At 40.6% G+C, this 14,436-nt stretch overlaps 1 protein-coding gene across 1 annotated transcript in view; it reads right to left on the reverse strand.

The window, feature by feature from the left end:
- LOC141139897 (uncharacterized) overlaps positions 1-14,436 on the reverse strand; it is a 158,434-nt gene that overhangs the window by 57,599 nt on the left and 86,399 nt on the right. Inside the window, 11 exon segments of the mRNA XM_073626454.1 lie at positions 720-839; positions 933-1,154; positions 1,748-1,966; positions 2,054-2,172; positions 2,296-2,429; positions 2,707-2,895; positions 7,060-7,227; positions 7,369-7,502; positions 7,863-7,985; positions 8,077-8,190; positions 11,806-11,919. Of these exon segments, the coding sequence (XP_073482555.1) occupies positions 720-839; positions 933-1,154; positions 1,748-1,966; positions 2,054-2,172; positions 2,296-2,429; positions 2,707-2,895; positions 7,060-7,227; positions 7,369-7,502; positions 7,863-7,985; positions 8,077-8,190; positions 11,806-11,919 (1,656 nt within the window).

Consider the following 14,436-nt stretch of genomic DNA (forward strand, 5'->3'; position numbering starts at 1 on the left):
TGGTTACCTAGGTTATAGAACTGTTTTGATATGTATGTTTACATTGTGGTATCGTCTTTGGTGTTCATTCTTGGGCACCTAGGTGTTGATTTACTAAAACTGGAGAGTGCAAAATTGGGTGCAGCTGTGCATGGTAGCCAATCCACTTCTAACGTCAGCTTCTTCATTAAGGCTGGGTTTACTCTAGTGTGAATTGGATGCTGGTTTCTTTGCATCCAATTCGCATGACAAGAGACTGTGACCAGCTCTCTATGGAGCCGGTTCACATATCTCCGGGGATTACACAAAGGTCTTGTGCCAAATTCAGCCCTGATTCGTCCCTGAAACAGAAAACAGGGATGCTCCGGACCCATGCTGCGAGTTGCATACGACTTAGATGTGAACCCAGCCTTAAGCTTTGACAAACATAACTGGAAGCTGATTGGTTTCTACGCAGAGCTGCACAATATTTGCACTCTACAGTTTTAGTAAATCAACCCCATAGATGGTGTGGAGGTACTTGGTGTGGTGGAAAAAGATGTTTTTAGAATCCAGATTTTTATATAAAAATATATTTTTTTTTACATTTCCATAAAATCAGATAGCAAAAGAAAGTACCCATCCAATTTGAGGAGATTTAGCATCTGATGGAGAGGGTCTATAGTAGAAGGATTTGCCTTTATTTCTTTTTGTTTATGATATGGGAATGAGGTCTTTAAGAAATCAGATCTTCTACATACCTAGGCGTGGAGGGATATAGTTGTCACAATAATCCAGAGGTCTTTTCTGTCTGTAAAGGTTACACAGGTAAGTGGATTCTGAATATCTGCAACAAGTGTTGTAGGGGTCAATCTCCTCAACTGAAAAATAAAGACACCGTGTTTATTTGAACAATTGATTAGTAAATTAGTTATGGAATATTGTTTTTTTTTTATGATTATATCATTCAATACCTTTATATAGTTGTCTTTGAGGAGGAAGAACTGTATTCCAGAAGTAGTTACTATAAGCTATTCGGTTAGAGTAATAACTAAAGATGTTAAAGGAGGTCCATGGAGTTGGGAGGTATCGCTCCTTCTCACCATAAACAAGGGCTCCACTCCAGCTACTATAGTAACATCTACTCCCAGCCCCATTTCTGGAGGGGAACATATTTTGTACTGTCAAGTATTGTTCTGAAACAGACAAATTAATAGAAATAAGTTACACTGGTTACATGAATGCTCCTTAGCAGATCTATGAAATTGATATAAATTGTCTATTACCAGGTGTATGAATATGCCATTAAAAAGATTCAGTGTATAGTAATTAAATGGCCATCATCCTTTCAAAAAAATATATAGACAACAATGATTAAGTACAATAATGAATAAATATTTATGGCACAACAGTATAATTGGTGCAGAGGGACTCACAGACTAATAGCCACAAAAAGATTTCCCTAACACCTAAAAGTTCTTTACAGTCCCCTGTATTTTGACTCATCCTATATCTTCGGGTAGGTTGAGACTTGATAAATGTGAGTTCTTCCCATCAAACAAGTATAACTGCATCCAACTGGTGCATGCAGGGGACTTATATGATGTTAAGGTAAATGAATCTTGTACTAGAACAAATGTTATGCAGTTTTGTTTTCTACACATAGTCATAACCATAATGCCCTTTTAATATAAGACACACATACAACAGTTTGTTGGGGATAAAACATTGCATTATTATCCACTGATTTAAGCAGTGTCACAACTGAAAGTCAAGTATTAAACCTTACCAGATGCCTTCTTGATATCAAAGCCATAGTACCAAATGTTAAATCCATCAGTGAAAGAGGAGTCCCAAGTTGCCTGATTGTAAGTACATGGACATGGGGATGTGCTGGAGAGCCAATATGGAATTTCCTCTTTATAATACCACTGCAGACATTGTAGCCTTGAATTGATGGTGCTCTGACTGTTGCTGTCTAGACGATATGCCCATCTTCCTTTTTTACCTTGAAAAGTAAGGCAAAATGATAGAAATAAATACGGTATCTGTTACACTTACAGCATTTTACCTGAGCGATGTTTCCTCTTCTCACCTGTGTTGTAGCCGATGTACTGATCTGGACGGTATCTCTGCTTGATGCTTACAGATGTGTCTGTCTGTGGATCATTGAAAGCTGGGAAGTTGTTGACATTACGTGCACTAGGGATACCACTAAAAAGAGAGAATAATTCTAAATTTGTCTGACATATTTACATGCAGTTACCAATACTACTGTGGAAGGTAAAATGGGCTGAAAGAAGAGGAAGAGCAAGGTACTCTACTGAAAGTCTTTACCTGTGATAACCCATTTTTGGCAGATGGAATGTGGGGAGAGCGTTGAAGATCCACTTCATTCCTCCATCATCAAACAGGATTAGTGCAAACGAATATATTCCATCAGTAACCAAGATAACTTGGAAAGTGTTTGTCTAAAAAGAAGAAGCCCAAAGAGAAAAATATTAAATGTTCTGGATCTCTTATTGTGTATCCATTACTGTAGCAATGGATTTCATTATGTATATTTGTTAATGGTATAATGCAGCTCCTATTTCCATTACCATATCACACAGCTCCAGGCTGTTGCAGCATTGTTTAAAAAGGCAATTTTGCTTTACAAAATAATAATACTATCAAAGGTACACAAGCCAAGATCAGGGAATTCAACTCTAACAGGATGGGTAAGCACTAGCACAGTGCAACACTTACATTGTTGACTTGGGTGTTCCAATAAGCCTTTGAGTTATAAATCCCAGATGTGAATGGAGGAACATTGTCCCATGTTATTTTGAGAGCCCATAAAGCTTTAAATTGAGTCAAGTTAAAATATGCAGCAACCGTGCTTTCTAGTGATTCTTTGAATGTTGTGTTCACATTGGAGGACTGGAAGTCATAAGCCTGTGATTAGAGAGTAAAAATGCCATACAATAATTAGAAAATTACATGTATATGTTGATAGGACAGCAACATATCAATAAATGAACCTAACTCATGATATGATATTAAATATTGATACTTATATGATATTTATTGATATATGATATATCAATATTTAAAGTAAATAGAAGTGAACATGTGCTATATGTTCTCTCAATAATCATTTCTGCTGTTTCCATCTTACTAAATTATGCCTGAGCATTTCTGTTAAAAAAAAAGTGGTCCTGTCTATAGGACTGGGGTATCAGGCTGTTCACCCCATTCAGGGGGTACAGGATGACACTATTTTTCTAGGCTTTTAAAGATGAGGGGACATCATGAAATATATAATACAAAGGTGTAAATTGTATATGTCTGAGGGCAGTTTTTTTTAATCCATGGTGACATTGCCTTCCAGAACTTCTGTATCTTAGGGCTGGATCACCAGAGATGCCCACAAGAGTCCTCTTGCAGGCACCCTCTCCATCATGAGGAGCCTGAAAAGATTTTTGCCAGTATCCTTGGGGTCCTATACCAGTATGATAAAAAATTTATACCAAATCTACTCAGTTTTAGAACTGATGAGGGAGACGTGTGATAATTGAATAATTTTTTGCAGTTGTGTGGGAGTCATTTCCAGATCTAGTTCCACCCCCTTTCTCTCACAAAATACAGGATTTGCTACGAACAGCGAGACAAAAGAATTTAATACATGTGAGACAGGAGGTGTTGGGACTGCCAGTTTAGGGCACACATGGATTTGAATTCCATAAGAGAAGTTGCTGTCTGTAACAGTGGTACCAGTGGTCCGCCCCCAATTTTTGATGTAACTGCTCTATAGAGAGCATACCATCTGAGGGGGCCAGGTAAAAGCAGCCCACATTCCCTTCTCTGCCCCAAGTTCTGAAAAATCCTATATCCTCCCCTGGTGGGAACCAATGATATCACCTGAAAAGGAGCTAAAGATAAGTCTCCAGTTATGTTCAATTTGTCCCATATCCTGGTTGATATGAGTAGTGATGTCCAGCTTGACAGACCCCAGTGTTTTGCTGGTATCCATGGCACTGGATACCAGCAAAGACAATACCAGGACGCAATAGCTAAGTTACGTCCTGCTATTGTCCTTTCTAGGGACACCCAGAGTTTAAACCCTGTGTTATGGTGCCAATTGAGAAACAGCACCATTGCCATTGTTTTGTAATATAGGTTAATGTCATGGAGGCCCAGGTCTTTGTTCATTTTATTTCTTCATAAGACAGAATAAACCAGGCAAGGTTGTTTCCCTTGCCAGACAAAACTCATTATTAATCTACAAAATTGTTTAAAGAACTCCGGTGGACATACAACATTCCATTTGACATGACCTGAAACCTGTCTTCTAAGTGCCATGGAAGTTAACAGTTATATTATTCAAGTGAAGTCGATTATACAAAACCCTTAAACAGCAGACCTGTGAACAAATTTGGAGACAGGGGACATAAAGGGAGAGCAATATTATGAATGACAAATATCTCTTAATTATACTCTTCTTTGGTCTCTCTCTTGCAAAATCATAAGATATATGCTCAAAATGGGATTATTTACTAAAGAGGTAGAAGCTGTCCATTTTGTAAAACAAATGTTTCCTTTGCTTGGTAAATAAGGTGAACCTCTGTGCTTAGTTGAAATTGTTATAACAAATACTAAGCATTTAATTATTTTTGAATAAAGGTACATCTAAAGTCGATGTTTCGTGGAAGCCTGAACTTGGCCGTTCATTTACTGATGCTAATTGGGGACGAATTTTCATAAATACCCATAAACTGTCCATGGCCTGAGCCACCCAAGAAGGTGACTTCAAATTAGTCTCAAGATGGTACCCTACCCCCTCCAGGGTGTACCGTATTTTCCAAACCTACTTGGATTCTTGTTGGCTCTGTCAAGCCTCCTAAGGCACTTTTCCTCATATCTGGTGGGCATGCAGGCATGTACTGGCCATCAGGACTACCGGGAGTTTCCCGGTGGGCCGATGGCTCAGTGGGCCGGTCAGGCGCAGTCTTGGAGCCGCTCCTCACTGACAGTGAGTGATCATGATTTCACTCCTGTCACCAAGGAGCAGCTGCCGACACTTGCAGGAGTGTGGATTAGGCTTTCTGCTCCCTCCAGCCTACAGGGGGAGACAGACAGCCGGCAGACTTTTCTTCCTCTCTCCCCTCATCAGTTGTCACATGACTGGAGAGAGGACCGAGAAGCTGCCTTCATTCTGGAGAGCTGTGAGTGAATACATGTGGGAGGGGGAGGAGAGGGGGGACACTCTGATGCAAAGGGGGGACACTCTGATGCAAGGGGGGGCACTCTGATGCAAGGGGGGGCACTCTGATGCAAGGGGGGAAACTCTGATGCAAGGAGGGACACTCTGATGCAAGGGGGGACACTCTGATGCAAGGGGGGGAAACTCTGATGCAAGGGGGGACACTCTGATGCAAGGGGGGGGGACACTCTGATGCAAGGGGGGACACTCTGATGCAAGGGGGGACACTCTGATGCAAGGGGGGGGACACTCTGATGCAAGGGGGGGGACACTCAAAATTAAAGTGGGCCAGTCTGGATGAAGTCCAGGGCCAAATTTTTGTCCCAGTCCAGCCCTGTGGGCATGCCCCCCCATCCAAAAGATTTGGGGCTCTGTTGTTTCTGCTCTACAATCTACTTACTCAGGAATTTGCTTCCAGTTTACCTGAACTTGCCCTCCTAACCCTTTTACCTCAATCACTAACTTGAGCAAAAACTCTGTTCTGCTTTTTTTTTTTTGCAGTTAGACAATTGATCCCTAGTCACTGGAAATTTTCTTTTTTTTCTTTCCTTTTTTATATAATGACTAGAATAGACCATGACCATGAGTGAACAAAGACTATATACCCGACAATATAACTGGTGTCAATTGGAGGTGCATGTTTAGTGGCATCTCTTGATGCTCCAGCACCCACCCAAGGAGTGGTGATACTGTTGTCTCCATATGCTTGAGGTGGATCCTATGTAGTGAACGCAGGAATGTACAGACGTTTAATACATATGGATAGTATATAATATGTTATTGTTTTATTATAGATAATTGCTGTAATGTCTTCATAAGCCCTGATAAAGCAAGTCTGGTGAAATGCCTTGGCGTATGAGGACTTATGATATCAGCATTTTCTTCTGGTGTACTGTATAAATATACACAATGATCTGTCAGCACTAGTATTGTTTTAATTAGTAATATGTACATGGAATACAACTCTTTTAACTTTTGTTAATAATAAACTGCATGATTTTTCTAGAACATTGTTTACTCCTTGTTTTTGGAAATGGTCACCTTCTTTCACTGAATGGCTTGAGACCAGCTCAATTACATTATTCATATGGAAGAATTGGTGGCTGAAAATCATGACACCTATGAGAAGTTCAAAGGGATCTGGCTGGTATGGATAATGTTTAATGACTCTCCCCAACTACATAACTTTTTGGAAGACCTTCACTGAAGTTCATTGTTGTGGTCCCATTCATTTACTTACTGCTTTCATAACCAGTCTTTTTTATGACTTACTCAATTACATGGGATGTCTCCCTTCTGCTACTACAGTTTGTACTTGCAGTACCTTTATACTCTCCCTGCAGTATGCAACTGGATTATCCTTCTGTGGAGATACAGTGTGCTACCTTTGTTCCTCATTGTAATATTCTTTTATAAAACAATAAAAAACATGTTTTATCTAAATTCGATGATCCATTGCTAGATGCTGGAGAGTTAAATCACCTGACAGTTTCTTCTATGTCTTGTTTTTTTTTTTATTGTTGAGCTCTCTGTGTTTTGGGTTCCTGGGTCTGCATTACTGCTGTAGCCATTATGAGGGGTCCCAGTCTGTTAGATTTTTTCAATTTATTTTATAATATGGGAAATACTAAAAGAGATACTAGAAAGGTCAAAGATGGGTGGGAACACTCAAGGTTCAGAGCTGGAAATAGTGGCAGGAAGATCTCTCTGTTGGAGAATCTAGGATGAATAATAAAGCCTAGAGTTTACTCAGTCAACCATGCTCCACCTATAAATAAATATCACTTTTCGGTGGACCGACCTTTTAAAGAGTATTGAATTATTTTGAAACTGTCCAATAGCCTACATGACATTACCTGATAAAAGATATCCCCGAAACCAGAGACATCAACATCAGCCCAGAAGGCAGCTAGAATTGGGGGTGTATATGGATCATTGCTTTCGAAGGTTGTGTAAGGATAACTCAGTGCATAGGTGCGGTCATATATGTTGCGTTGAAAAACAATAACACCGTTATCTGTGAACTGGAAAACACAAAGAAAATGATCACATCTTAACATTATCTTATGTGGCTTAAGTCAAATAGACACATACTGTACATACGATAGGTAATTAAACAGTTGTCAGCTTTCACAAATACATCTTACAATAGATTTCATACTTACATATAGGTTGTTATAAAATGCGGAGTCAAATGGAAAACCAACAGGGACATTAATCAAAGGAGAAACAAAGTCTCGGAGGCGTTTTGTTGCTTTGCTATCCCCTGCTGAAGGGCCATAGCTGAATAAGCGTATTTCTGAATAAAAGAAATCACAGTGGAATCTTATTTAGTATGAATCCCCAATGTTAATTCATTACAGGAATTATCTCTGCAAAAATCAGCTGCAACTCACAATCATGTTTCTGGAATTAAAGTGTATCTAAGGTCAAGATATAAACCATATATTCATTTCCACATCGTATTTCAATTTTTTCTGGCCAACTCCTACTAATCTGAACAATCTTGAAGTTTTCATACTTACGGTAATTTTTTTGCCACATAAGTAGTTAAGTAACATGTACCAATTATAGGAAAAAAATTAAACTAGTAGAAAAAAAATATTTATTAAATAAAAAAGCTGCATGCCCAGGCCAAGTAGGTGATCAGTACACTTACCAGTACAGGTAAAGCCGTCTCCTCTATAGCCACTGTTACAGGTACAATTGTAGGATCCAGGTGTATTGGTGCACATTGCATGCTGGTCACAATTATTGAGACCTTGGGAACATTCATCCACATCTGGAAGAAATATAGACAATATAATTCTTGACGTCATCTACACAACTCATCTACTTTCTGCAGATGAATAGAAAATTCAGTATCCCCTTACCTGTAGTACAGTTGCTGCCAGTCCAGCCTTTCCGGCACAGACAAGAGTAAGCATTCACTTTGTTTATACAGACTGCACCATTCTTACAAGGGGCACTTGCACAATCATCAATTTCTATAAAGATATAAAAATAAATGGTATTCTGAACAACAGGCAATGCCTAGCTTTCATGGAGGACAATAGAAACAATCATCACATGGCAGATGCCCTAATCACATGTCCAGATTTTCTTAAATAATACCTTTTTGAACTCCAGAATGACAGAAGACAACAGTGCTCAGTTCGCACTGTCAATAGTGCTGTAGTTTACCATCTTATAATCGTATCTTGTATGAACTCATACATGAACGTGTGAGATAGCCTTAAGCAGCACCTTCACAGTGACCATCTTAAATGTATTTTTAGAATGCATAGGTATCTCCAGACCATGGACACTGCCCCTCCTACCTTCTTTTAGGCCACCACATTCAATAGGTAGCCTCATTGGCTATCAGTTTATTGATTTATCTGCAGAGCACAACCTGAGCTTTGACAAGTCAGGCCACCTATTCCAATTGGTGACCAGTAGGAATATGTCAAATGTAGAAGCAAATGAGATCTGGATCACCAGCAAAATCTGTGGTTGATATATGCATATTAGTATGCCCAGGTTTTGGATATACCTGAGCACCTGAAATTAACCATACATGAAAACAAGCATGTGAATATGCTTGTTCTCTGAATCTGGGATGCCCATATTTGCAGTGAGCCCACAGGTTCACCCTCTAGGTTGCAAGATGGATGTAAATAGGGTTTTTTGGCAGAATAGATAAATTTAGGCAGGCCTAGCTGGTAGCTAGGCCTGTTTGTTTAGATCTGGGTTGAGAGTGGCTCAGGGTAGAGCTGGTGATTCACAAGCAGCATCGTCAAGACCTCCCACTTCTTTCCAGAATGTTTTGGTACTTTCTGGAAAGAGAGGTGAAGTGGGGAGGTGGAGCTAATAGGGTATTTTGAGGAGCCCTGACCAATCCCCAACTTGGTTTGGCAGGGGGCAGGCCTCCTGAAATACCCAGGGTCAGGCCAGCTGGGGAAGAGTTGTTCATGTGGAAGCTGAAGATGGAGTGCTAGGCTGTCGGTGGCCTCTGAGGGAGCTCCCTAATCTGGGTGGAGGGGTGACCTTGGGTCTGGGGCTCGGGTGCAGACAGGACACTTCTCACGACACATGGAGGTGTCCTGGACATGAGGAACAGGAGCAAGGAGAGGACAGCAGGAGAGAACACTGCTGGGCAAGTCTCCAGGGAGGAACAACAGGTCGCAGTCAGGAGGGCTGGTGAGTGACACACAGTCAGGAGAGGACAGGGGAGGCACGCCTGAGAGGACTGGGAGAGTGCAGTCTGGGATGGGTGCAGAGCCAGTGGAGTGAACTGTGGTGGCACGGGCAGTGGAGAGAGGCATCTGCAGCCAGGAGGGCTGGCAGGTCCTGAAGAGGTGGTACTGGGAGCAGTAGCCACATAGACAACTAGCACTGAGACTACCTACCATTTTTTTGCTACACTAAAGGGGCCCGCGGTCCCCGCCTGCCAAAAGCATTCACCTTAGGTCTTTTGCTAGTTGGTCTGAGAAGTGCAAGCAAGTGATATGCTAGAGGTGTTGAGGAGAGATAGTCTGCAAGCAGGTGATTTTCTGGAAAGAAGAGAGGAGGTGTATACAGTGCGTTGCAAAAGTATTAAACCCCCTTGGCTTTTTACCTATTTTGTTATATTACAGCCTTTAGTTCAATGTTTTTTAATCTGAATTATATGTGATTGATCAGAACACAATAGTCTAAGTTGGTGAAGTAAAATTAGAAAAATATATACATAAACCTATTTTTCAGAAATAAAAAAATGATAATTGGCATGTGCGTATTTGTTATGAAGCCCATAAAAAGCTCTGGTGCAACCAATTACCTTCAGAAGTCACATAATTGGTGAAATGATGTCCACCTGTGAGCAATCTAAGTGTCACATGATCTGTCATTACATATACACACCTTTTTGAAAGGCCCCAGAGGCTGCAACACCTAAGCAAGAGGCACCAAACACTGCCATGAAGACCAAGGAACTCTCCACACAAGTAAGGGACAATGTTGTTGAGAAGTACTAGCCAGGGTTAGGTTATAAAAAATATCCAAATCTTTGATGATCCCTAGGAGCACCATCAAATCTATCATAACCAAATGGAAAGAACATGGCACAACAGCAAACCTGCCAAGAGACGGCCGCACACCAAAACTCACGGACTGGACATGGAGGGCATTAATCAGAGAGGCAGCACAGAGACCTAAGTTAACCCTGAAGGAGCTGCAGAGTTCCACAGCAGAGACTGGAGAATCTGTACAAAGGATGACAATAAGCTGTACGCTCCATAGAGTGGGGCTTTATAGCATAGTGGCCAGAAGAAAGCCATTACTTTCAGCAAAAAACAAAAGGGCACGTTTTGAGTTTGCGAAAAGGCATGTGGGAGACTCCCAAAATGTGTGAAGGAAGGTGCTCTGGTCTGACGAGACTAAAATTGAACCTTTTGGCCATCAAAGAAAACGCTATGTCTGGCGCAAACCCAACACATCACATCACCCAAAGAACACCATCCCCACAGTGAAACATGGTGGTGGCAGCATCATGCTGTGGGGATGTTTTTCAGCAGTCGGGACTGGGAAACAGGTCAGAGTTGAGGGAAAGATGGATGGTGCTAAATACAGGGATATTCTTGAGCAAAACCTGTACCCCTCTGTGTGTGATTTGAGGCTAGGATGGAGGTTCGCCTTCCAGCAGGACAATGACCCCAAACACACTGCTAAAGCAACACTTGAGTGGTTTAAGGGGAAACATGTAAATGTGTTGGAATGGCCTAGTCAAAGCCCAGACCTCCACCCAATAGAAAATCTGTGGTCAGACTTAAAGATTGCTGTTCACAAGTGCAATCCATCATACTTGAAGGAGCTATAGCAGTTTTGCAAGGAGGAATGGGCAAAAATCCAAGTAGTAAGATGTGGCAAGATCATAGAGACTTATCCAAAGTGACTTGGAGCTGTGATAGCCGCAAAAGGTGGCTCTACAAAGTATTGATTTTAGGGGGGTGAATAGTTATGCACATTGACTTTTTCTGTTATTTTGTCCTGTTTGTTGTTTGCTTCACAATAAAAACAAAACATCTTCAAAGTTGTGGGCATGTTCTGTAAATTAAATGATGCAAATCCTCAATCCATGTTAATTTCAGGTTGTGAGGCAACAAAACATGAAAAATGCCCAATGGGGTGAATACTTTTGCAAGACACTGTATATGGAGGTGTATATACGTTGAGTTCTGTGTAAATTACGTTTCAATCGAGTGGGCATCCCATATTCCCTTACCCTATCCAAGTTTAATACCCCTCAATAAAAATACAAAAAACAAGTGCAAGCACTGTTATATGTCTCTGGATGCTTGAAATCATGTGCCTGGTTGGGCAGGGTGACAGATGGACTATTACACTCAGCAGCCCCTACGGGGATACCGCTACCCTTTTAATCTATTTGGACTTTTTTCTGAACTAGGCATCATATACACATACATCCAGATTAGTTATACTATAAGTACGGTAATCACTTTTTTCTATAAAATTAGATCTAGGGATCTAAATTACCAATTACCAGCAGAAATACATTCTTGGGTGTTTCTAGTGCAATAAATGACGTAAATAACATATACAGTATATTCTGAGGCACTCACCGATTTCACATAACTTTCCACTGTATCCCATGGGGCATGAACAGGAAAAGGAATTCAGAGAACTTATACAAGTTGCACCATTCAAACAAGGATTGCTGAGACACAAGTTTATAACTGCCAAGAGAAAAAGACATGTATTACATAAGTGTTTCAAATTATAACAAACTGCTAGCTGCTACTGCTGGTACTTCCTGTTTTAATGAGCAAATATGCAAACACTTTGAGCACACATGTATAATTCTCCAACCTATTTCTTTACATCTAAATAGGGATAAGGGATATCAAGCGTCCTTAGCTCATGTTAGTGTGGTCAGCTTTCAAAGTATTATAAACTAAAAATTGGGTTAAAATGATTTAGTTAACTACTGTAGTGACTTAGATTGAAAAGTTCTGTTTTGGCCTTATTGGACTGAACAACTTACATAGTTACAGTTACATACACACAACAGTTATAGGTTGAAAAAAAGGCACAGGTTCATTCAGTTCAGTCTGAGTGTGTGTTTGTGTGTGATTTGTATTCTCCAAAAATTCCCATAACCATGTACAGTGTCTCACAAAAGTGAGTACACCCCTCACATTTTTGTAAATATTTTATTATATCTTTTCATGTGACAACACTGAAGAAATTACACTTTGCTACAATGTAAAGTAGTGAGTGTACAGCTTGTATGACTGTAAATTTGCTGTCCACTCAAAATAATTCAACACACAGCCATTAATGTCTAAACCACTGGCAGCAAAAGTACACCTCTAAGTGAAAATTGGGCCCAAAGTGTCAATATTTTGTGTGGCCACCATTATTTTCCAGCACTGCCTTAACCCTCTTGGGCATGGAGTTCACCAGAGCGTCACAGGTTACCACTGTAGTCCTCTTCCACTCCTCCATGACGACATCACGGAGCTGGTGGATGTTAGAGACCTTGCGCTCTCCCACCTTCCATTTGAGGATGCCTCACAGATGCTCAATAGGGTTTAGGTCTGGAGACATGCTTGGCCAGCCCATCACCTTTACCCTCAGCTTCTTTAGCAAGGCAGTGGTCATCTTGGAGGTGTGTTTGGGGTTCTTATCATGTTGGAATACTGCCCTGAGACCCATTCTCTGAAGGGAGGGGATCATGCTCTGCTTCAGTATGTCACAGTACATGTTGGCATTTATGGTTCCCTCAATTAACTGTAACAGATAATGTAGATCAGCAGCCGACTGTGAGGTTGTGCCACATCCAAATTTTTAAAACTATACATAAAAGGAGGGTTCCCCTAGTGGTGGACTTTACAGGCACATATAAAAGTGCATAAAAGAGTATATATAGTACAAAAATGTAGTTTATTAAATAGAAAGACAATAAAAATATGACAATAATATAGCAACAATTATTAGGAATGCGAATCAAGCAATTTTACATTGGTACAGTGTTTAAAGCGATACTCTTGCACCCGACGCGTTTCAGAGTTAATTATCCTCCTTCCTCAGGGGTGGGTGTGAGTTACAGATAGTTGTTGACACTGTATTTAGCTGACTTGGCATTCCATGACACTTTAAGTTAAAAAACAGCTGCACTGACACGGTTTATCTACCCAGCATGTTCTTGATTCCAAGAAAAAAGTATTTGTTTGCAAAAAAAGAAGGCTTTCTATATGAGTAACAATAAGGTTACTATCTGAGTGCAAAATGTATGTATATAGTATTCTCTTCAAAAAAGAAAGAAGGGAAGGCCCATAAAGGGCATAAAAAAGAGTAGACACTTGATGCTCCACTGAGGCCGAAAGGCAAGTCCTGGAGGTGGCACAGTGAATGGCATTAAAGGATGTATAGTAGGTAGATGCTGAGCAAGTGGATAGATGTCTGTTCAGGCCGGTATCATCCCACAGACTGCAATCAGATAGTAACCTGATTGTTACTCATATACAAATCCTTCTTTTTTTGCAAACAAATACTTTTTTCTTGGAATCAAGAACATGCTGGGTAGATAAACCGTGTCAGTGCCGCTGTTTTTTAACTTAAAGTGTCATGGAATGCCAAGTCAGCTAAATACAGTGTCAACAACTATCTGTAACTCACACCCACCCCTGAGGAAGGAGGCTAATTAACTCCGAAACGCGTCGGATGCAAGAGTATCCCTTTAAACACTGTACCAATGTAAAATTGCTTGATTCGCATTCCTAATAATTGTTGCTATATTATTGTCATATTTTTATTGTCTTTCTATTTAATAAACTACATCTTTGTACTATATATACTCTTTTACGCCCTTTTATATGTGCCTGTAAAGTCCACCACTAGGGGAACCCTCCTTTTCTGTATAGCCTCAATTAACTGTAGCCCCCCAGTGCTGACAGCACTCATGCAGCAAAAAATATTTACAAAAATGTGAGAGGTGTACTCACTTTTGTGAGATACTGTATATTCTACTTTCTGAGGAAGATGTCTAAATGTTTTTTGAAGTTGTTGACACTCGCAGCTAGTACCACTTTTTTCTGCTCAAACAGGGTTAACTACCTCCCGCCCGCCGTCATTTTACTATCCCTCTCGTTCAGTGCCCTGATTACCAGTGCAGCCCCAGCGGTGCCCATCGGTGACACCAATCAATGCCCATCTGTGACACCAATCAGTGCTGCCTTTCAGTGCCCATC

Source organism: Aquarana catesbeiana, linkage group LG04 (assembly GCF_042186555.1).
Source record: "Aquarana catesbeiana isolate 2022-GZ linkage group LG04, ASM4218655v1, whole genome shotgun sequence".
Lineage (NCBI taxonomy): Eukaryota > Metazoa > Chordata > Amphibia > Anura > Ranidae > Aquarana > Aquarana catesbeiana.